Genomic DNA, 26,209 nt, shown 5'->3' with positions numbered 1-26,209 from the left:
GCTCTCAGTTGTCCAACCCTAGAGTAACTTGAGGATTCGTATCATGACTTGGCTACAATGTCAAGGCCGAATCTGTGCCCGCTGAACTCTGCAGAAAGCTGCACATCTCCCACCCCATGAGTGTTAATTTAATAAATGTTTGGACTAACCATGATTGTGCATGGAACTACCAATTAGCACTCTCCACTGTTTTTAATGCATTTTACCATGTTTCTGTCCATTCTGCGGATGCAGCAATAGCCAAAAATATTCTTTATGGGCCTGGCACGATCAATTCGGCACTCTTCTACAAATTATAATAGTCGTCACTTAAAGGTGAAGTGTGTCATTTCTGTTTGAAATAATATGATTGCTTTCAAACAGGTTTCCTGAACACTCCTCTTGTCTTAACGGTATTCAAAGCGCTTTACACTGTGATATATTCACCCATACATTCACACACCAATGATGGCAGAGCTGCCATGGAAGGCATTAGCCTGCCATTGGGAGCAACTTGGGGTTCAGTGTCTCGCCCAAGGACACTTCAGCATGTGGAGTCATGTGGGCTAGGATTCGAACCACCAATCCTGTGATTAATGGCTGACCCACTCTATCACCTGAGCTAGAGCCGCCTTAAGTTAACTTTTGAATATTATCGTTTCATCTAGAGCTAACTACTAACCTTTGATTTTGCTCAGTGTAGGACTTAGTTGAACGATCAGCTGACAATGATGTATTTGCATTGATTTGAATGGCAGATTTGGGTATGTACCTTTGCTTTGATGATTCATTTATTACTAGCATTTTATTTTCCTTGTTTTCTAATTCCATATATTTAACAGGAGCAATTCTCCCGAAAAGAGAACACACAACTAAAACATTTGGAGTGAGGGTTATTTAAAAAAATGTAGTTTAAAAAAATCAATGTCCATACAGAAATTTCAGGTTAAATTAACAGAACATATTTTCAAGGAAATCCTGCACACAATTCTTAGTTGCTCTAATTAGAACTTCTCAAGTAGGGTTTACTTTGCAACACTCTGATTCTCAAGTACATTTTACTCATGTTTTGTTTGTAGGTTTTACTCAAGCAGTGTAGCACTGAATTAAGCCATGCTTTTAAAAGTGTGCTTTCATTTCAATTATTTTTTTGTGCACCACATGACACACGGAAGTCTTCCACATGGAAGTTGAATGCTTTATAGACTTTTAGACAGCATCACTTTGCTTTAATGGCAATAGAAACAAGAGCCAGAGACCTCAACACTTTGGTGCATAAAACATAACAACAATAACAATCAACAGATAATTATAGTAGAAAATTAACAAACTCACAAAACAAGAAGTTACCAAATGTAACAGCAAAATCAACAATACAATTTGAGTAAATCACCTTGCAAACAGTGAGACTATGCAAGCTCATTAATGCATGCTGGGAACACCAGCTTTGAAAAGTTAAGTAAAATGTACTTATTTTATTTACCTGTGGGATTTACTCATTAGCAATTAAATATGGCAAAGTTTTCTACTTTAGGATTGATACATGATGACACATTGTAAAGATAACAAACAATCATAAATAATATTGATAACAAATATGTTTGAATTTAATGCAAATGTAGAATTAACGTAATATTTAAATAAGTTAATATTTAACATTTAATAAGTTAATACTTAATATGTATAAGTCCACACTTAAACTAACTCATTCAATGTAGAAAATACTTAATCTTTTGTATTTAAATATATTTTCATTCTCTGAACTGATAAAAACAGGCCTGCAAATCCAATCCAACTTTTGTGGGCTATTAATTGAGTTTACAGGCTTTAAGCACTTGCACAAGCTGACAGATTGTATTACTGAAGCACCCTTTAACCATCATTCACCTCATAAATTAGACCATCGTTTTCTGAGTTCTAAAAATACAAGAGGTTTAATTGCATGAGGTCACATCTGACACGATTTCTATCCAATTTTTTTATGGTCGACTCTCTGGGGTAAAGCTATGAAATTAAATCTTGCCGTAGAGACTACGTGTGCGACGAGTAAGGCAGGCCATTTAATTATATAATGGTAAAATTGGAATAGAACAGCGGGTGCCAGGGTTGTATGACAGTGGAACGCAGATTGACCGTTCCGAATGACTCGATCCAAATCAGAAATTCCTGCATCGAACGCTAGGGTTTGTCCTCTCCAAGGCAGCCTGCCACCTTCCTGCGTAAGTCAGTGAAATCAACCAATCAAAAAAGGGCTCAAAAGTGCCACAATAATCTTAAATTACAGCTGCCAGGTACCTTTTTCTAACTATGGCATGACTAGTTGACTAGTTTGTTATTTGACTGTCGTTAAGCCAAACGACTTAAGTCCCAAGTGAACGCACCCTCGATAGGGTCCTAATGCCATTGTAGATAATTCCTTTAGGTCAAAGTATAGTTCAGTAACAGTATAGCAATAGTAAGCATTGTTGTCACATGATGATGCAAATTGCGTCCAATTATCTTGGAATTAAAGAGGACTTTTAAAAATAATTTGTAATATAATTTTTAAATTACATTTGGGAGTCAAATATTGAGTCTAGTAAGATTTAAAAAATCGCAGTTCATATCGTCATTCATCGCAATGGAAATTGAAGATGTATAGAGGTTTCTTTTAAAAACCCCTGAGGCCCGAGCATGACTGTTGTGTGCATTTTCATCCGCTTTTTGATTTTTTTTTTTTTACCTAAGAGTTTTCCTAAAATGTACGTCATATGTGGACAGCAGGACTAAGTTGTGACATTTTAAATAATACCAAGCTATAGAAAAGTCTGATTGTTTATGATGTTTCCAGGAGTTTTGGTTATTCATGTTTTTGGGACGTTACAGACATTACATCAGAAATTAGCATATCTTAAATGGCAGCTGCAGTTTTTACAGCCCTGTTTGGTCTGCACCACCCCCACTCTTACCCTCTCCTCCCCTCCCATAGTTTGCACAAGAAAATATTTCCAGATGTTCCAAGAAAAGACCTCTATTTCAGCAGCAAGGTTTGCGCAAGGTTCATAAGTCATGCCAGAGGCTGTGATTTATTTCACTGTCTGGTCTTGCAGTGGCACTTATGTTATAAAGCTGCTCAGATTCTTCTGAATGTTACGAGTGAAATGCACATTGCATATATATACATTTAAATGTGATTTTATCTGTCTGTCTGAATTCCATCATTTCATATCTATCTGTCTGTCTTTTTGTCTGTCTGAATTCCATCTATGGCTGTTACAATTATGAAATTTGTCTTACGATTAATTGTCTGTTTTTGGGCTGTGATGATTAATTGTCTCGTTAAGGGCTTTCATGATTAATTGTCATAAAGTTGTCATATTTTTTAAGGTGTGCTTTTTTCTGTATGTGTGCTTCATACACTTTAAGACGGCTCCGCCTCTTTGTCACTACATGTCATTAACAGCGTGCGTGAACCAAGATTATTTGCCATTACACGATCCTTTAAAATGGAACTGGAGCGCTTTGCATTCAGTATCAAAGTTTATACTTTCAAAATTATATTTTCGCGGGAGATTGGCACGTGCCTCTGCTGACAGCGCACACATCAGAGCGCTTCACACGCATTTCAGGTTAGGATCTGGTTGACAAACAAACGCGCTGTTCATGGCATTTATACAGTTTATATTCAATTTATATTCGCTTAAAATTCCCTTATTCTATCTATCTGTCTGTCTGTCTGTCTGTCTGTCTCTGAATTTCATCTATCTATCTGTCTATGTCTGTCTGAATTCTATCTATCTGTCTATGTCTGTCTGTCTGTCTGTCTGTCTGTCTGTCTGAATTCTATCTATCTGTCGGTCTGTCTGTCTTTCTGTCTGTATGTCTGAATTTCATCTATCTATCTGTCTATCTATCTGGCTATATGTCTGTCTGTCTGAATTATTTCTATCTGTCTGTCTGTCTGTCTGAATTATCTATCTGTCGGTCTGTCTGTATGTCTGAATTTCATCTATCTATCTGTCTGTCTGTATGTCTGAATTTCATCTATCTATCTGTCTGTCTGTATGTCTGAATTTCATCTATCTATCTGTCTGTCTGTATCTGAATTTCATCTATCTATCTGTCTATCTATCTATCTATCTGTCTGTCTGTCAGTCTGAATTCTATCTATCTGTCTATCTATCAGTCTATATGTCTGTCTGTCTATCTATCTATCTATCTATCTATCTATCAATCTGTCTGTCTGTCTTTCTGTCTGTATGTCTGAATTTCATCTTTCTATCTATCTGTCTGTCTGTCAGTCTGAATTCTATCTATCTGTCTATCTATCAGTCTATATGTCTGTCTGTCTATCTATCTATCTATCTATCTATCTATCTATCTATCTATCTATCTATCTATCTATCTATCTATCTATCAATCTGTCTGTCTGTCTTTCTGTCTGTATGTCTGAATTTCATCTTTCTATCTATCTGTCTGTCTGTCAGTCTGAATTCTATCTATCTGTCTATCTATCAGTCTATATGTATGTCTCTGTCTGAATTCTATCTGTCTATCTGTCTATCTATCCATCTATCTATCTATCTATCTATCTATCTATCTATCTATCTATCTATCTATCTGTCTGAATTTCATCTATCTATCTGTCTGTCTATCTATCTGTCTGTCTGTATGTCTGAATTTCATCTATCTATCTATCTATCTATCTATCTATCTATCTATCTATCTATCTATCTGTCTATCTGTCTATCTATCTATCTATCTATCTATCTAATGTCTGTCTGTCTGTCTGTCTGAATTCTATCTATCTGTCTGTCTGAATTTCATCTATCTATCTATCTATCTATCTATCTATCTATCTATCTATCTATCTATCTATCTATCTATCTATCTATCTATCTATCTATCTATCTATCTGTCTGTCTGTCACTCTGTCTGTCCTCGCTGGCACAGTGTATAATTTGCACTTGTTGTGTTTGGTCGAGGTGTTGTGGCACCCATCACTAACATAATAACATCTGGAATACGCATCTGCTTCAGTCCTTTTCTGGCTGTTGAATGGCTGCCAGAAATATTGCGGCGCTGCAGGTTTTCTGTTGGCTAAACAATCATTGGGCATTACTCAAACAGGTTAGAGAGTCTTAAATGATTTGAAGAGGGATATGTTTAACTTTAGGTGCTGCTGTTCCTCTGTGTTTAGCTTGGCACTTCGGTTCAATATCTCCTACATGCTCTGTTCTCCTGTGATAAAATATAAAATGTATGTTAGGCCAGTTTAATTCTAGTTTGAGTTTATGACAGCATATTCATTATTCCTTTCAGGTGGATGGACTGCAAATCTTTAGAATTCAGCTGAGTCATATCCATGTGCCAAGCTTCTGTTGACACAATGTCTTACTAAAATAAAACTTTGGCCTTTTCTTTTTTTCTAGATTCTCGGACAGAAGATAGTGCCTTCTCTGATGAGGTTCCTACTTGAAGCTGCTTACCACTCACATTCTACACTGTAAACAACACTAGCTTAGCCTCCAATGCGTCTGGCCGTACGTATTTTTCACGCGACGACTGAGTGCGACAGACTATAGTGATAACATCTCTGACTTGCCAAAGCACAAGGAAACCGACAGTCTTCGCCCATTCACAAACCGCTCGTAGATATTGTTCCAAGCAGAGCCATTGCATTCAAGTGGCGTTAAGGACATTTTGAAGACAAATCCATCATTTTTACGGATGTCCTCGAGCATGGTTGAGCTAGTGTTGTGCACATGGGACTACATGACTAATGAATAACTTGGCAGAGATTGACAGCTTCACTGTTAGCGGCCATCTCCCATGCTACAGCCAAAGGGGGTTTGAATGTGACAGCTCTATTTAAAGGTCCCTGCAAACTAAAACAACACTCAACTTCATTCTGACAGTCTGTAAATTATTTCAGCCCAAATCAAAACTATCCCCAACACCTTATAGTGAAGCAGCCTACACGTTTCAGCACAGCTTTGCTATGGCTTTAAACATTGCTTCGATGCGAGACACAAAATGGCTCACTCTCGAGGTGTGCCGACAATTTCAGAGGGGGACGTGCTCACGTAGCGATGAAGAATGCAAATTCGCGCATCCACCCAAGAGCTGCCAGGTGGAGAATGGAAGGGTGATCGCCTGCTTTGACTCGCTGAAGGTAAGGCTAAAAACTAGCGTGATTTTTCCAGGTTTTTGTTTCGTATCAGTCATGCAAATTAAATGAAAGTCTTGTAAACACGACTTTGCTTAGTCATGTATGTGCTTGGAACCCTTTAAAACAATTACTTCTTGATGCATTTTTTCATTTGCAGAACACAAAACTATCCCTTAAACTGGTTAAATCCCTGCAATGCTCAGCTATGGATGTTCTGTTCACGTTGTTTTGCATCGAGTAAATCATGCGGCCTTGTGTGCATGAGTGCATACATCATAGTTTCACAACAGTTTTAAACGTGGAACATCCAATACGATTTTAGAGCTGAAAGTTTCCTTTAATGTAATTCTGCATTGATTAGTGCACATAAACAACATTTTTGAATGTTGATAAATTTCTATGCAATAATTATTATGTATATCAGGCTTAGGGGCTTGCTGTACCCAGTAATTGACCAAGCAAACTGGTGCGTCAACAGATTTTTGAGGCTATTTTTTTGTGTTGTTGGCAAATAGCTCGTCTTAGTGCAGCACTCTCAAATTAGAGTGCATGTGTCAGCTTTGCCACACTGCATACTGCACACTTCAAATAATGCTGACCTATATACTGAAAGGGCAGAGCGGATCTCTCGTCCAGGCAGTTTTATATATTTGCCTCTTATGTTACCATGCCACGTCCATCATTTATCATCATAGCTGGAGGTCCAACCAAAGTCTGTTCTTTTTATGGATGGGAACGAAACCTTGACCACACGCAACACTAATAACATAAACACTGTGATGAAAATTAAAGCTTGCGTGTCAGATGTTAGCGCACACATTGACACAAGTAGTAGGGCTTATTAAAGAGATAAAATCTATAAAGTCGATGTACACACACACACACACACACATACACCTGTGACTGAAATTTCCATATTAATGTGCTAAGTCAACATATCTACAGTACAGTATCATCTGCAGTAAGGCTAATGAACTTGGCAGAATCACTATTACTATCCCAGCCCTGTTCCTGGAGGCCCCCAACACTGCACATTTTGGATATTCCACTTTTCTGTATAATTTATTGCAATGGAATGCAAAACTGTTGCAAGGAAATGCAAAACTGTTGCGATGCAATGCAAATCTTATTGCAAATGAACGCAAAATTTATTGCAAGGAAATGCAAAACTGTTTGAGGGAATGTAAAACTGTTGAGAGTGAATGCAAAATGTATTGCGAGGGAATAGAAAACAGTTGTTTGGGAATGCAAAGCTGTTGCACAGAACGTAAAAAAATTTTTTAGGAAAGAAACTGTTACGATGGAGCAAAAAACGTATTGTAAGGGAAGGCAAAACTGTCGCATGCAGAACTGTTTAGAGGGAATTCAAAACTTATTGCGAGGGAACACAAAACATATTGCGAGGGAACACAAAACTGTTGCATGCAGAACTGTTTAGAGGGAATTAAAAACGTATTGCGAGGGAACACAAAACTTATTGCGAGGGAACACAAAACATATTGTGAGGGAACACAAAACTTATTGCGAGGGAACACAAAACTTATTGGGAGGGAACACAAAACATATTGCGAGGGAACACAAAACATATTGCGAGGGAACACAAAACTTATTGCGAGGGAACACAAAACATATTGTGAGGGAACACAAAACATATTGCGAGGGAACACAAAACTTATTGGGAGGGAACACAAAACATATTGCGAGGGAACACAAAACATATTGCGAGGGAACACAAAACTTATTGGGAGGGAACAAAAAACATATTGCGAGGGAACACAAAACATATTGCGAGGGAACACAAAACTTATTGGGAGGGAACAAAAAACATATTGCGAGGGAACACAAAACTTATTGGGAGGGAACACAAAACATATCGCGAGGGAACACAAAACATATCGCGAGGGAACACAAAACATCGCGAGGGAACACAAAACTTATTGGGAGGGAACACAAAACATATTGCGAGGGAACACAAAACTTATTGGGAGGGAACACAAAACATATTGCGAGGGAACACAAAACTTATTGGGAGGGAACACAAAACTTATTGGGAGGGAACACAAAACATATTGCGAGGGAACACAAAACTTATTGCGAGGGAACACAAAACTTATTGGGAGGGAACACAAAACTGGTACTAGGGAATGCAGAAGTTATTGCAAGGACATGCAAAGCTTTCTCAGGAAAAAAGATTCCCTCGTTGTCCTAAGGGGCTTTGTAGGCAACATAGCAACATGTTTTAACCCACCTCAACAGTCAAGCACCACTGACATATTCTTTAATCAAGTTGTGATTAATATTAATACATTTAATTATTTATTAAACTTTTGTGTCCGTTATCACATCACTATTGCCACCATTTTCCAAAAGCAATACACCCTGAGAGACTATGTGCTACAGTGATTTTACCACTTTTTAGACACTTTTTACTGATTTGCATTGTGCATTAACCCTTATTTCCTTAATCATGTTAAAATCACTGTAATGCACAACCTCTCATGGATTACTGCTTTAGTCAAAGGATGGTACATTTTGAGAGGGTTTTGGTGCCTTACTGCAAAAACAAAGGTGATCTTTTTCGATTAATCTGGGTCACCTAATGTATCCTGACACAGATGGTCATGTAGTGAGCAATGCAGCAGCCTGTATGCTTTAATGCAGCGTTATGTCTTGGAAACACTGCGCTGGTGACATTGACAAATGCACAGTAAAACTGGAGCAGGTCTTTAATCTCACGGGAATTGTACACTTAAGGCAGCGCCTTCCTGTGCTCTGCAGTCCCTACCTTTTAATATTAAAAAAATCATCAATGGCTTAAACAGCTCTGGTGTTTATCTCACAAATTAGGCAAGGTCACTATGTAGGTCACTGTCAAAGGATCGTGTTACAAGCACTTGAGGCAACAAGGCATGTGGGTGATATAAATTCAGTGAACTTGTGAGGCCTTGCTTGTTGTCTTGGTCTTGTTGCTGTAGAGTTTGTCATAAAGCTGAATATTTTGAAAGATGCATTGAATTATAGGCTCTTAGATGTGTTTATGCCAACACTATCACAGGCCTAATCATGATATGGTGTGGTTTAAAAGGATTATCCATAGTAATCTAACTTTTTGTTGTTTTCAATAGGTCAAGTTGTCTAAAATCATATTGACCATGACCTGGCATGCTCAGGTTTTAAATTTTGCAGCACAAAGTTTAATTTATGTTAGCAACATTACCCTAGTGCTGCAAATAATTTTTTATTTTTTTTGCATGATCAGCTGTTCTATTTATGTTATTCAAAGGGAGGTGTAGTTGAGTCAAAGGTCTGTGTAAAGGGATCAATGGAAAGGAGGAGGCGAGAACCGGCTTGACGATATAAATAATATTTTTAATGATAAACTTAAAAGACAAACACACACATATGACGGACATGTCCGTAAACGATCCTCTGCAGTCAACCTTTATCCCTCTCGGGAGGCTTGATTAGCCTAATACGGGACCGGGTGTGTAGGATCACGACCTGGCCCCGCCTTCCGCCCTGCCACATTCCTCCCTCGTTCTCTCAGGCTGGGAAGCCCCCAGCATGACGTACACCCCCCCCCCCTCTTTCCCTGGGGGAAGGCGTGCCCTAAGCCCCGTCTGCCGACAGGTCATCCCCGTCTACCTGGACGAGGGAGGTGACAAGGGGAGGGAAACAGAAATAATTAAACTGGGGGGTACTTCCTGTAACAGTGTAGTACCCCCCCCAAAAAACACTGTAAAATTTAAAAGAGAGGGAAAAGGCCAACGCAGAGCAGCAGTGAGAGAGAGAGAGGAGAGAGAGATGAAAAAAAATGAAAAATAAAACCTACTCGCCAGTTCTCCGATACACTGTCGCATGGTCCTCGATCACTCCTCCACCCTATCAGGCGGACGACAGCCGCTTCTCCCCGGGCAGACTGGAGTCAGACTCACGACCCCCGGTGGAAAGAACGCCCCTTCTCGGCGACTCGTGGGGACACTCCTTCGCCCCTGGCAGTGGCCCTACCGCTCCAGGCGGTCAGGGAACACTTCCCTCCTCCCCTTGCGGACGGTGGTCTTCCATCGACCCCTCCGCGTTTCTGGGGGATGGCAGGGCTCTCCTCCGCCCCTGGCAGCGGCTCCATCACTCCAGGCGGTCGGGGAGTCCAGTCCCCACTCGCCTCACGGACGGCAGCCGTTCACCAGTCTGTCTACTCCCTCCCCCTGTGGATGGCAGCGGCGCTCCCCTGGGTGGACGGCAGTGTCGAGGACTCTGCGACGGGCATCCCTCCTCCTTCCGGGTTTCGGTACCAGTGTAAAGGGATCAATGGAAAGGAGGAGGCGAGAACCGCTTGACGATATAAATAATATTTTAATGAGAAACTTAAAACAAGGACACAAACACACATGACGGTCATGTCCGTAAACTATCTCTCTCTCCCGCACGATCCTCTGCAGTCGACCTTTATCCCTCTCGGAGGCTTGATTAGCCTAATACGGGACCGGGTGTGTAGGATCACGACCCGGCCCCGCCCTCCGCCCTGCCACAGTCTGGTAAATTACTGTAATTTGGGATCGGTTTATGTCTGTTACAGCAATCCAGGTGATGACTGTCTAATGCGTTAACAACTTCCTTTGGGTAGGATAAATTGAGATTTCTTGTTTAGGGTCTAACATTTTGTATATCATGACTATTTTATGGTCCTATTCAGTTTATAAAAGGATGGACGTTATTATTTGTTCTCCAATCTTAAAATGCAAATGTCGTATATCTTGACCATTTTTGTGGCTTTCATGAGTGACATTATTTGACTTACGGGTAGCACTTTACAATAAATGTGTATTCTTTAACATTAGCTAGATACATTAGTTAACATAAAATATTAATAAACAGCACTTTTTTAGCAGTTATTAATCGCTAGTTTTTTCCCGGCGACTGAACACTTGTGTGGCACGGCGGAGGGCGGGGCCGGGTCGTTATTCTACACACCCGGTCCCGTATTAGGCTAATTATGCCTCCGTGAGGGTTAAAGGTCGACTGCAGGGGATCGTGCGGGAGAGAGAGATCGTTAACCCTCACGGAGGCATAATCTAATCTGACCGTGTGTAGGATAATGACCCTGCCCTGCCACAACTTGTTTTTTTGTCTGTTTGCATGTGTAGTAAAGGGATTTAAGCATTTTCATTTGTTTCATTGTGTGGATGAGCAACTTTAAAAATTAAAATATTGTAAGCAGCAGTGTGGATGGGGCGTTTAAACAATAAGCAGTTTTCAAATGTATCCGGATTATTGTGGACGTTGCCTTAATCGCTAGTACGTAATGATATAGTAATGTACAGTATGTAATGATACATTCTCTAATCCGAAAATGCCACAGTTAGACGTCCCAACATTGAACGTCCATGTTTTGTCTTGTCAGCGTCAATTAACTTGTATTTTAGTGACGTGAACTATTTGTAAATGTAACAATTGAGGTCATTATTGCTGCTTAAAGTTGAACATGAAATCATAATTGACAATTTGACTCAGTTAAAACTCGTTTCTGGTGTAATTAATCAGTGCATGTTAAAAAAAGGTTATGAACGCTGTTTCATGTTGACCCAATGACTGGATTGACTGGTGCTGTCAAATGCAAAATTGCTCACTATCTTTTGTATTTAATCTCCGAGTGAGTAGACCCAAATACTCTAACTCACAGTGCATGAGTTAGATAAAAATACAAATTAATATTAATAATTTGATTACATTCAAACCCCACACAAAAAGTGTGAGTGAAAAACTGCCCCAAACCCGGACTGAAACCCAATAGTTTATTGAGCCCCATTGGACTTGAGTCCAGTAGCAGTCCTTTAGAAATAAAAATGCTGCATATTTGCGGATGCCGTTTTGCTACTCGGGATCTATCTAGTATACAGGGGTCCATTGAATTTCTGTCTTTGGCTCCTGGGAGTCGAAAGTCATCAGATTCTCTTGCTTGTGAGAATCTCGGGCTGCCCGAGGTGCCGTGGCGACTCGTGAGCTCCACTGACTGCGTTGACCTTGCAAAGATACACAAAAGGGCGAGTTGTTTCCCAATCAGTCATGTGCTCTGCATTAAAAGATAATGAATAAGTTCAGTGGCCTCATTTATACCGTTCACTGTTTCATTGTGACACTGTCCTGCTGCTCTCAGCATTTGTAATGCGTTCGTGAGATTCTGCTGTTTGTCCTTTTAAAATGCAGGCGTGCGCTGCATTGTGCTGCACATCCTGTCCAGACCAGCAGAAAGAGGTGCGGCAACATGCATGCTTGTAAGAACCACTAAAGATGTTTTCCAAAGCAATTTTCAGGTTTAACTACAGTATTCAGTCATATTCAAAGCCATGACCTTTGATGCAACAAGAAATGGAGAGTATCAAACTAAAATTTGCAACATTCGTTTTTCAGTAGCTCTGTTTTCGAAATAGTGTTTAAATGAACAAACAATTCTTTCCAAAATGTTGCGGTGTAACGTATTAAAACTATATAGCTTTTTTGTATGATATTGCGTGCATAGCCTTGCAATCATAGCGAATTCATCAAACACACTGTCCTGTATGTCCTCATTAAAGTAGCGTTGCGAAGCGATTCATTTTATTGGATTGGTTTGTTCGGACTGTACATTTCAATGAACCAGTTAATACAAATAAAAATATTTGCAGAATTGTTAGTAGTGTTCCCAAGATACACAAAAGATTCATTTAATTTCCATGTCAATGATGTGACGCTAATCGTTTGTTCAGATCTAATAAATTATAAAAAAAATAAAAAACATTTTTTTACTTGAATCTGAGTTTGAGGTCATTTTGGTATTTTTTTTTCTGGGGCATGTCAAAAAAGTAATTTGGTGTAACCGTCCGGAGACAGAATAATAATAAAAAATAAAAATAATTCTTCTTAAAAACTAACATTCTTGATAAAAAGAAATGTTTGCATGAATATTGCAGAAAAGTATTTTATTAATGTGTCTTTTAAAAATGTAGCTGTGAATCAATTGTGTTTTAAAATATGATTTTTATAAGAAAAGCGTAACCAACATGTTAATTTGGACAAAAACCATAAACAAGACCCTCAAGACCCTATGTTTTAAGTTTTAAAAATATATTTTATTTTGAGATTTTTATGAAAAGGCATATTTTGTTCAGGTCATTTGGTGTAACTATGAGGAAACTTCATGATATATATATATATATATATATATATATATATATATATAAAACATTGTAAAATATGTTTGAAAACGTATCGAAAGTAATGATTAAGTCGCATGCATGCTCGTGTATTCAAAGTGCAAGTAAAGTACTTTAATGGCTTTTACATGACATTTCTAAAGTCATTTAATCATTTATTTTCTTTAGAAAATGCTATAAAATCTATTAAATTATCAACTTGACACGTTTGTTTTAAAGTAGATTATTTAGATTTCTCTTTTTTCACCCTGGACATTATCCAAAAATATTATCGCCTACTTAAAATCATCACACCCTTGGCCCTGCCCACTGGTGCTTCAGTTCTCAAACATAGAGAGAGGGACAAACAAGGCCTATTGTGGCCTAACTTTTCCTGTACACCAATATGCTCATTTACATTTATGCATTTGGCAGATGCTTTTATCCAAAGCGACTTACAGAGCACTTATTACAGGGACAATCCCCCCGGAGCAACCTGGAGTTAAGTGCCTTGCTCAAGGACACAATGGTGGTGACTGTGGGGATCAAACCAGCAACCTTCTGATTAATAGTTATGTGCTTTAGCCCACTACGCCACCACCATTTACATTTACATTTATGCATTTGGCAGAAGCTTTTATCCAAAGCGACTTACAGTGCACTTATAACAGGGACAATCCCCCCGGAGCAACCTGGAGTTAAGTGCCTTCCTCAAGGACACAGTGGTGGTGGCTGTGGGGATCGAACCAGCAACCTTCTGATTACCAGTTATGTGCTTTAGCCTACTACTAGTACGCCACCACCTCTCGCTCATATCAATGTGGGTTGCTTGTGAACAGTCATTCAATGATTCAAGCTTAGCAAATTAACTATTATTGAAGAATGGGGCAGTTAAAAACACGTGGACTGTTACACAAGCAAACAGTTCTATTCGTGAATATTTCAAATGTCATAACAGCTTGATATTGTTTATTGTGCTGACACCCTGTTTACACCAGGCGCATCCATTGAAGGGATGCAACGGCTTGAGGCTGTCTACACCGGGTGCATCGACACAAACTTTCAAAGCAGTTTATTTGTGTTGTTGGCAGTAGTAGAGCCAACACGTGCAGTGCAAAATGGAACGTGACATCTGTTTAATGTCGGCACAACTCACCGCAACGGACACTTCCATGGAAGACAGCATCATTGATTATAATGTGTTCAATTGCTTTTGATACAACGTGACTCTCACGTCCGGTGTAGACAGGGTGTGAATGTTAGCAGTTGTGCTTGAGATAAAAAATAAATTGATCAATTGTCACACATTATACATACATTTCTGCATATCCCAGCTAAGCTGGGGTCAGAGTGCAGGGTCAGCCATGATACAGCACCCCTGGAGCAGATAGGTTCAAGGGCCTTGCTCAAGGGTCCAACAGTGGTGTCTTGGTGGTGTTGGGGCTTGAACCCTTCTGGTCAATAACCCTGAGCCTCAACCGCTGAGCCACCACTGCCCTCGATGAACATTTTGGATGTGCGTTGTCTGTAAACCCTGATATATTGTTTTATAATGTTGTGGAGCTTGTTCGTTCTCTTCAGATTGTGTTATGGAGTGGTGGTGGCGTAGTGGACTAAAGCATATAACTGGTAATCAGAAGGTCGCTGGTATCCTTGAGCAAGGATTTAACTCCAGGTTGCTCCGGGGGGATTATCCCTGTAATAAGTGCACTGTAAGTTGCTTTGGATAAAAGCATCTGCCAAATGCGTAAATGTAAATGTAAATGTAAATGTAATGTGTTTCAAAAATGGCTGAATTTAAGGGTCTGCACGATGTTATCCAATTATAACAGTAGCCGTTTACGTTGAGGAGGCGCTTATGCTAAAACTGAGCGTTTCAGACAGAGGGCCAGAGACAGGGTGGAAAATGATCATATATTACTAAATTATGACTGTTTTATTGCACAAAACGTTACTAACATTATCAATGGACCTCAGGGAAGATAATAAAACTATAAAAACTTTGCATTTAATGACCCCTTTAAAAGTATTATAATTCACTATAATACGATTGTTAAATGAATGTGTTAATACTTAATGCTATCAGACAAATTAAGATCCCGTTGTTTGTGTCGGATAAACTCTGCTCTGATTTTCTAAATAAATTATACAGAATTTTCATAATTTAAAAGGCAATGCTCCCTTAAATAGCTTCAACGTAGTTAGCTGCTTCTCATTTGTAATGTAGAACGTAGCTAATATTTTTTGCTCTCAAAACGATGCATAGTTGAAGTTAGCAGGTTGTAGTTTGGCAAGATACAGTTTCAAAGTAGCTTTCCCAAAACTGTATACATCTATAATGCATTTGTACACTCCAACCTGGTTAGTTGGAAGCTGGTTGAACTGCAGCTGGGTGACGGTATTGACAGAGAGACAGGAAGCGGGCGCAGAAGAATGGGGGATGGGAAGGAGAGACGTCCCTGTGTTCCTGGATATTATACAAATGCCAGAGTCATGTGATGGTGCCTGACACTGAATAGCCTGTTGTTGCTGATTCTCTCTCTGTCGTGCATCTCGAGTGATGTCTGTGCCTGACAAGTCACTATGACTCGCATCATTTGTTGCCGTCAACTAGATCATGTCCTATTAACAGCTGATGTATGTCAGCTTGTACACACATTGGTTCTGTCTAAAAACCTGGTGAGCTGTCGAGCTGGTTTTGTCTCTTTTTGTCCCTGACCGATATATAGTATTGGTGGAGTGTCTTTTGCATTATTAATGCTACATCTGGTTTATTTCTTTCTTTGAAAGATTAATAAATAAATATATAAGGAATATCCATAAACCATACTTTTGGTACGAACAGTTTTACTTTTAACTATAAACAGTCCTTAAAAAACACTTTTTTTTAAAGACAGAGATTTTGTCCCGTTACCGTACTTTAGATGTAAGCGTTTAACAACTTAGCGTTATGTATTCTTGTCAACGAAATTACTGACGAAAATGTTAGTTGTTAGTACCATCAATGATAACGAAGACGAGATGAAAAATCAAAAAGCATCATTGCCGCAATCAAACTATTTAATACATACTGTTCACAAAAATAGGACGAGAAAAAACTATAATGCAGTATATTAATAATGCACTAACAAACTTTAAAGGAAAAGATAAATAAAGAATTTATTGACATAATCTAATATATGTGCAAGTGTCCTATATGTGCGATTAATCAGCTATATTAACAAAACAAATGTTAAAATACCTCTTATGCCGAGTTTGCATTACACTATTTTAAGCCCGATTTTCGCTCGCCGACAGTTTTGTGGTGATTGCCGACAAAAGCCCGAAATCGTAGGCAAATCAGAGCTCGCTCCCGTGAGCGACGATCACAATGTATGACTTATCAAAGACGCGATCTGAGAGAATCGCCGACGCGTCGCCGATGTCAGCGAGATATCTAGCATGTTAAATATCTGGACCTGTCTGCGACTCCAGATCGTGCAATGTGAAATATGTTTTGACTGGATACAACAGCAGCGTTGATCTACAGCCAATGAGAGAGCAAGAAACGGGGCGGGAAGTTTCAGTGGGAGGAGTCCTGATGTACCAGCAACAGAACATCAACTAGCGGCTGCGGTATCAAGAAACTCTAATTGGACCGAAGAAATAGAGGATAAATGAGCGAGACATTGGCAGAAGCACCAGCGCCTATTTGATGTTTCCTCTGAACTGTCCCACAAGAGAAGAGTTGGAGAGAAATTGCCAATTCTCTTGGACAGTCAGGTCAAAAACATACACATCATATTCTGAAATGCATAACATATGATTTGTTTTCGTATCTCGTATCACTTCTCACGTGTACTCTGTTGGGAAACGTAATTTGGAGTCCAGGCGGAGTCTTCGGGGTCTTCAGGAGTCATCTGTCACTGATTCCTCGTGTAATTTGAAAGCGCTACGACTTCCATGACAAGACAGACAGTTGTGTAATATGATCCGATACCACGATCCGACGTCTTTGAAAGTCGTGTAGTGTGTAGGAGGCATTACACCTGCACAGACAATGAAGCGATTAAACAAATATACATGAACTAAGTTACGCGCTACTCAGAATGTGGATGTTGAATGTACCGTTTCCTTAAAAACACGCTACACGTAAACGCACTATTAAGTGTAAAGAATTCACAAGTAACGTCTAAAATGTGTCTAATACTTCAGTATATTCATTATATATTATTATTTCAGGAGCTCAGATTTTCAAAACTGTTTTCTCATATTGTTAATGTTGATAAATCTTTAATATGTTTGATAAATGTTCAAATAATTAAACGTTTGTAAAAATGATATTATTTGAATGCTTGGTTTAAGTTTGGTCTGTTACAGATTAACTTAAAAGTTATTTTCATTAACAACTTACATTCCATTTTTATTTAGAATAAAATGGACTAATTTTAATAAATATGACATGAAATATTGACTAAATTTAGGCTATGACATTTTCGTTAAAAGACAAAAAATGTACTAAATTAACAAACATATGACGAGAAACTGTTATTCAAAAAAATTATTTCATGAGATATTCAAAATGTACTGACAAATCTTTAAATTAAAAGTTTATTCACATAATACAATCATAGTATGTTCAATCAGAAGCACCCTATAAATGAGATTAATAATCAATATCAACAATATAAACGTAAAATTACAATTTACATATGCACAAAAAATCAAGCGAATGCACGTGTAAACTTGTATTGAAGTTAATGAATATAACAAACTATTTAAAAGACAGTTTCGTCAAAAGACTAAAAACAAATATATAAAATAACACTGTGGTTCACATTATCCCAGGAAGATTTATTTGTACAAATGCACATTTAATACATACTGTTGATAAAAATATGACATTTTTTTGTAAGAAAAGAACAGATAAATTATAGTTGTTCAATCAAAAGCATCCTATATATGAGATCATCCATATCAACAATATAAATGTAAAATTACAACTTTCATATGTACAAACAATGACGCGAATACACATGTAAACTTGAAGTGAAGTTAATGAATATGACGAAAAATTTACAAAATGAAAAAATTATATATTTTTTTGTCATATAAAAAACTGTAAAAAGTAACACTGTAGTCCATTTTATCCCAGATGGATTTGAGAATTTAACTTTTTGTTAACATGGTCGAATTTTGGTAAAATTTCCACATTTTCTTACATTTGCTTAACGTACGTTCACACCAGAGGCGGCGAGAGCGTCAAATCGACCGGAAGTCATTCATTTTCAATGACAGCCAGCGTCTCTCGGTGGTGTGAAGCTGCGCGGCGAGTCTTGGGCGGCGTGGGCGTCAGATGGAAGTTCAAGTGCAGTCAACATTATGGTAATGAGCTGTGACGCGGTTCGGCGGGATCCTATTGGAATATAGAAGTGCTCCGCTCTAGCGAAGCCTAGAGAACACAACAGTGTAAACTTTGGTTCCCACCAAACATTCGTTCCCAAGATAAAGTGGAGAAACGAATTATTGCCGTGACGGGTTTCCCTGTAATATATGACCAAGACCACAGTTATTATTACAAATGTATTTTATTTTGATAACAAACAACTATAATTTTAATTACTTTCTGCCATCGATTGATTTCTTATTTTCACATTTTAAAGAGTTCATGAGGATATACGCTACTTGTGATCGGTCGGCAAAAAGTAAATGGTCGACATGTCTGGATGTTTAAATTGCGGCCCCTTTAAATATAGTTCACAAAACAAAGCATTCTGAACAAACGTTGCCGCCTATTTCAACTACGTCAGAGCGTCCACGAGCGTCGAAGGCAGGGCAGCCAGAGCGAATTTTGACACTCTCACCGCTTCTGGTGTGAACGCACGGTTAGTGGCTTATTTTTCATTTTACATCTCAATGTTTGTTTACCTTTTTTTCCCCCCTAAAAATTCTACATTTTTTCAAAGTTTTAAAATTTTAACTTTATTTCCAGGTTTAAATGAAAAAATCCCACATTTTCTATGTGTTAATTGCTGTATTTCTTCTCATAGTACTGTAGTATCTGATCATGGTCACACTTTTTAAGTTGTCTCATCTAGATTGAGATGGGGATGTTCAACATTTTTGCAGTGTAATCCACTAAAACATGCCGCACCCTCAGCAGAGCAAACATGCAGCGGAATGTGTGCCACGCAGCAGGGTTGCGATCCCCCTGGTCATTCACAAAACAATGAAACGCTGACTTGAGCTTACTGTTGAGCTGCTGTAGAGGAGTGACTTTGATGAGTTCTGCAGCCCTCTCATTCCTGACCAGGGCCTCCCGTAACCCCCACCGCAACACGTCAGACATCATTTTGTCCATGTGACTTCACAGACCGGGGGTGGGGGCTTCATCATGATTGCAGGACCTGATATGTCTCATGACTCCCAAACAGGAAATAGTTTAGGACTGGGTGGTATGACTGTATATATACCATGTGATGGTAGAAATATTTCCAACAGTTTTTTTTCTATAGCGTTCATCCTGAAGTAGATATATTTTTTGGCTCTCTGTGAACAGGATTGCGTTGCGTTATTTACATGTGAGAATGATGAAGAAAAATTTAGTTAATTGAAAATACAGAGCAAGAAGGTTCCCAAACAATGCAAGACAAGGAAGAACATGTTATTAATGGGTGTAACGTGAATTTAAGTTCTGTTGTTTACATTTAATGAGCAACCTCACAATGTTTCGCATTAATATAGAATAGAGGTAGACAGATATATCGGTTTTACAGATTAATCGGTGCCAATAGTTGCTTGTTTTGTCGATAGTTGCCTATAGTTTGTCGATATGTTTATCTTTCATCATTAACAATATTCATCCGTATTTTTATCCTCACATCAATGCATATTTTGATTAGATAATCAAGTATCTAAATTTAAGCGAGTGCATGCAACGCAAAATGCGACTAGGCCTATATTGAAACGTGCCCCATCAGCACATACATCGTGTCCCGAACTTCATATCTTGTAAATAATAATAAATGGTCAGTGGCGCCAGTGTGATATTTCTTGAGTAATAGAGGTAGACAGATCTATCGGTTTTACGCATTAATCAGCGCCGATAGTTGCTTTTAGGAACTATCGTTTATCGGCAATGTCGATTGTTGCCGATAGTTTTATGCCTTCCATAGTAATAAATGTTTAAACAAAATGCACATTATAATTTATTCAAAATAAAGTTCTTTAATACACAATATAAATGCTCTAGTTTAAATAAGAAGTGTTTCTCATTTATATTCGATTTTTAAATAAGTTTTTCTCATCATTATCAATCAGTCATTTAATTGATTGATCGACTGATTATAATTATAATCACATTTTAACTTTTTTAAAATATTAATATTCTACTTATTCATGAAATTGTATATCTAATAATGATATGAGCTGTCACTGTTTGAAATAATGTGTAGCCTACAATTTACAAGCAGTAACATTGAGTTTACATTTATATAATAACATGCACTAAAAAGGTTACTTTCAGTTTATTCAGGAATCTCTGATTTGTGCTATGGGTAATTAAAATCAATATTTCTTTTTACTTTTTTATCTGACTGTAAATGTAATGGTAGCCAGCTTGTAGGTACAATGTGTACAATGTGTAACCTCACTCCCCTGGCCTCAAGAGGCACATTAGTGACTGACGATAGATGCTTTATCCTTTAGACTCCTCGTTAGTGTGGCCACCTCCCATGTTGGAGACGCCGGTTCGAATCCCGCTTGTTGCTGGTCTAGCAGGACCGGTTATATAAAGAACAGAAAGAATATTAAAGAAACATTATTCACTAAAAGTCGTGTGTGTGTGGAGTTTATCTTTGATTGACACACACTACACTGAAGAAATGGTCAGTTTTCATTTCAAGCACTTTTCAACAAAACAAGGCGATTTTCCAGGTACTCCAGTAGTTTAAACTACTTAAAGTAGCAAAATGTAAGCACTTCAGAAACCTTATGATGTTTGACAGTGATTTTATTTATGGTCACATGGACAGAAAACAACGTTCGAAACATTAAAAATTTTGCCACGATATGGTTTGTCAATATAAAATTACTCACACTGTGCTGTAAGTGTTTGGTCGCACTGCGCTGTTGCCCCTGCTACCGCAGTAGTCGTTTGTTGATGTCACGTCAGCTGCAGCTGGTTAGCATTGCTTGTTTCTCTTACTGTCATCTGCAGCTGGTTAATGCTGCAGTGCACCTGCATGCCTTATATCACTGCCTTTCTTAAATGTTATTTCTTTTACATACCTGTCTGTGAGGAGCGAGGAATCTGTTATGGAATATTGTGATATAAGCAACAGACCTTGAAACAGCTCTTTGCTCCCTGCATCTACATTCTTTCAAAGGGGTACAGCTACTGTTTCTAATAACACACTATTTTAGTGCATGGACCTTTTTATTTGTCAAACACTCTTGACCTGAAATAAGAGATAGCAAACTAAATTAAAAGCAAGATAGAAAATAAAATAAATTAATTCATAATAAAGGAATTTTATTGGTTCTATTCAAATTAATGGAGTTTTCCGTGTTCAGTACAAGCTCATTATGTGCATTTGTGTAATGTTGATTACCACAAAATTTATTTCTACAAAAATCTGGGTTACACTGAGGAACTTACAGTGGAAGTGAATGGGGCCAATCAGTAAACATTAAATACACACTTTTTTTAAAAGTATAGGCACAAGACATACTAATATGCACTTTAGCTAAAATGGGCCTCGGCCCAAAACATCAATCTCATCAAATAGTCATGTGTCATATGTTGTTGGAAAGCTCTCAAAGAGTAAAATACAACCAGCATATTTGTTTTAATCACAGACAAAAATATAGTGAGTAATAGCTAAGTATATGTCATTGACATAGATGTTACATGTAAACAGGTGTTGCTTATATGCTGTGTTTTTATTTATAACTTCATGAACATAAAAATATCACATACCATTAGTTACAGTAAGGTATTATCTTTCAAACGAGCCCACACATAAGGTAATAGGATATATAAATCATTAGATAATCCACATGAAGCACAATGTTAAATATAGCCACCAGGAGCTGGCGCCAAGTACATGACACAGACTCGATGATGACTCAAATGGCACAGAATGAAACTCATTCTGTGAAATCTCATGACTAAAATCAAATCTGCATGCTATGCAAACCTTTAGTCATTGTTGTGTTTGCATGTGCAATTAGTTCTTATGTACAATGTTGATTACCACAGATATTTAAAAACAAAAAAGCGAAAGTGACTTTTGTATCGCCAATGTTTGTTATTTACAAAAAAATGGAATTCAAGATGCCCATGAACTTTATGAGTGAAATGTTCTTGAAGGCTTGCAGTTTTGATCCGATGGCAGATTAAAACAGTCAGCTTTTGTATAACTTGCACAATCTTTCCTAGCAGTACTACCCTAAAATAGGGTCAAACCATGCAATTGTCTCTCGACTGAACAAAAGCATATACGTCCAATCAAATCTGCAGTCACTTTGCATCACCAGTGATTTCCCACTGTATTCCCCTTCCAATGATGGATCTGCTCCCATTCTGTGGTTCCCGTGGTGATTGCTTCCACCGCCAGAGACTAGGATGGATAGACTGGGAGGCCACAGCTGGTGTTGGAAGGCCTAGATGCTTTAATGAGCACAGAGCCTTTGAAATCAGATGCCTTGTCTAATTTGATTGTAACCTTTAAGTTACTGTTGGACTCCCAAATGGAGAACCGCTTTGTGAATATCGTTTAGCCTGCATGAGAGATAGCATTCCTGCTTATCTGCCATGTGATGATGCATCCGGTGGCTTAGGAAGATCCATCAATGTGACCATTGACGTTAAGGCTAGGAGGTCACCAATCTAGTTCACTCGTGATTAGTAATTAGTGGTGTTTGTTAAGGCAAGCATCACCATAGAGCACAACAGTGCTCACCCACTTTTTCAGCCATCTTGGTTCAAGAAGTGTTTTTCCCATACATTTTTCCCTTGGGATTTCTTTACAGAAGAGAGCTTGTGTGCCAACAGTTTGTTTGTCATGACAGATCTTTCTCTTCGGGATCATGGGTAGTGTAGTTCTTCACCAGAAGTTGGGCTATTAAATATGATTGTTTTTTAAATAAAGTTGAAATAACACGGACTGATAGTTTCAACTGGAACGTATACATTGATTAATAACCTAGGAGCTCATTGAAGGTCTTATAAGTTATTGTTAAAAATGTGTTCGACTGTGGAGAAAATGAATGTGAATTTTAATGCTGGAGCCAGACCGTCATACTTGGGGATAGGGATTATCACTTACTATTATATTATATATATATATATATATATATATATATATATATATATATATATATATATATATATATATATATACATTATAATATTTCACTTACTAACAAAGACCAATACAAAAACAATGAAGCGCAAAGCCACGGATTAGGTGTTAGGGATGCACTAATGTATCGGCTTCCGATATTTATGAAAGAATATATATATATTATTGACTGAATTAAAACCATTGGCATATTGTTAATAAGCATGAAAATGAAGATATGAAAAACCAATGGTTTATTTATAATTAATTATTAACACACTTTGTAAAAACTCTATGAATACAAATGCACAATCCAGAAATAATAATAGCTGCAATATGTAGAAGGGTTGGCACTCCTAAGAACATGCAATATTTAATTTTGATTCCTTCTCACGTTAATGCGGAAAAACCACCATAAATGGACGTGACCAGGGCGGACTGGTAATCTGGCATACTGGGCATTTTCCCAGTGGGCCGACGCACTTTGGGGCCTTTAATGGGTGCACTGGCCATTGGGAGAACCGAGCGGGCAGTGGGTCGCCTGCGAAACGTGCCGAATGGTCCGCGATACGCTCAAATGAGCCGCCATGTTATGCAGAATGGACCACAAAACGGCGCCGCAATATGCAGAAAAGCACAGCGAACGCTCAACAACTTTCGTGAAAAAGCTTTTGTACCTGTTTGTAATTTTTTAAGCATTCAAGTCAAGATATTTTTAATTGTATAGCACTTTTCACAACACACAAATTTTCTAAGCAACTTTACAGAAATGCATGCATTAACAGAAAATGAAACTAATATCTGCAAAGTCTTGGAGTCATCATTGTGTAGTCTGATTAAATATCATTTTAAATTGTATATTACAGTTTTTCTCAGTCGCTTTGGTGCATTTCTCACATCACTATTTACATTTGCACAACAGTTAATGCAGTTCTCAAAACAATTAGTTCAAACTGCAAAACCTAGTTGATAACCTGCAAAAGCGTGTCACTTGCTCAAAATGGATAGCTCATTCCTCAAAAGCAAGTATTCATGTCAATGAAAGTGTCCGTGTCGTCAAGATGAAAAGTCCTGACACCATTGTTTATGAACAAGATAGTCAAATGGCTTTGTCATGTTTTCATTATGACAGTTTACTCTGTAAATGTTTTCCAATGCAGAAAAGTCAGATCTTGGTGACACTACCTGAAAATGCTCAAGACAGCACTATATACTATTTGCACAGCCATTTGAAAAATACAGTAAAGTTACACATTACTGTATTTAGTGAGATAACTGAGTACAAGACACTGAATATGTATGTTTCACATTGTTACTTCTTTGCAATTCTAATTTGTTCACAGCATTGTGCCAAAGAAAAAATACACCCTTATTTACAACAAACATAATCTCCCTTTGGGTAGAGCTGTGCACATCTTTAAACAATATTGCAGTACATATTGGAACTGAACATACATAGTACTGTAATCATTCATGCACATCCAGACGTTCCTCTCTGTCTGGCCACATAATTTCATCTACATCACAGCGAATATCATCTCTTGCAATGCAGCGAGGAAAGTATCTTCTCGAGTGGCGAATCCACTCTCTGCAGGACTCTGCTGTGATGTCATCACATGCTGCATCCATGGCCACTAGCAGGGCCATTTGGGTATGTGGATGACGGTCATATACCTTCCACCTCCAGGAAGACAAAAACTCCTCTATTGGATTTAGGAATGGTGAGTAGGGAGGGAGATATTCCACCAGCATCCTATCATGTGCTGCAAACCACTGTCTGACGAGATCTGAGTGGTGAAAACGCACATTATCCCAAACAACAACATGCTTGCTCAGATGGTCTCCAGTTAGACCCCTCTCATTCTCAGGGATTATGTCCCTGTAAAGAGCGTCTAAAAAGTCAGCAGATGTTGTGTGTTGTATGGACCAAGACGGGGGATATGGGTGAGGATGCCGATTTCTGAGATGGCTGCACACATAGTAATATTCCCTCCTCGTTGGCCTGGGACATCAATGGTTGCTCTCTGTCCAATGCGATTCCTTCCACGTCTTCTACCTTTTGCCAGATTGAAACCTGCCTCATCAAGGTATATGAATGTGTGCAGCGGTTCCCTGGCCTCCAGCTCCAGTACATGCTTTATTACAGAAGAGGGAGTGAGAAAAACTATAACAACTTTTCCTGTGTAACATAATGCATTTTGGACAACATATTGTACAGTATGCACTGTGAATACACATACACAGAACTGTCATGTAAGTGTAGTGCATGACACTACACAAAGTAAACAGTTTACAGCACTGAACATTACAGTATATGCATAGAACACATACATGTTTTACCTGTACATACTGGTGACGGATCTCCTTGTAGCGACTGAAACAGATTCAATATTCCCAAAGACGTTGTCATCCTCTATAAAAGCACTTTGTATCTCTCTCAACCTTATGGCATTGTTTGCAATCACCATTGCACAAATGGCTTCCTCTTGTTGCGGAGTAAAAGGGGCCCTCTTCCACCTCTGCGAGGTTGTCTTGCAATCCTGTGTGGTGCAGAGTAAAATTACAGTAAATATGGCAAATCTTTA

The 26,209-nt window shown here is 38.3% G+C and overlaps 1 protein-coding gene across 10 annotated transcripts in view; it reads left to right on the top strand.

Moving 5' to 3' along the window:
* mbnl2 (muscleblind-like splicing regulator 2) overlaps positions 1-26,209 on the top strand; it is a 90,452-nt gene that overhangs the window by 19,096 nt on the left and 45,147 nt on the right. For all 10 annotated transcript variants that reach the window (XM_052126589.1, XM_052126588.1, XM_052126584.1 and 7 more), the window contains exon 2: positions 5,391-6,133. In XM_052126589.1, the coding sequence (XP_051982549.1) occupies positions 5,960-6,133 (174 nt within the window). In that variant the 5' untranslated portion in view covers positions 5,391-5,959. The remainder of the gene's footprint in view (positions 1-5,390; positions 6,134-26,209) is intronic.

Source organism: Xyrauchen texanus, chromosome 5 (genome assembly GCF_025860055.1).
Source record: "Xyrauchen texanus isolate HMW12.3.18 chromosome 5, RBS_HiC_50CHRs, whole genome shotgun sequence".
NCBI classification, from domain to species: Eukaryota; Metazoa; Chordata; class Actinopteri; order Cypriniformes; family Catostomidae; genus Xyrauchen; species Xyrauchen texanus.
This window is presented reverse-complemented; position numbering and strand designations above follow the sequence as displayed.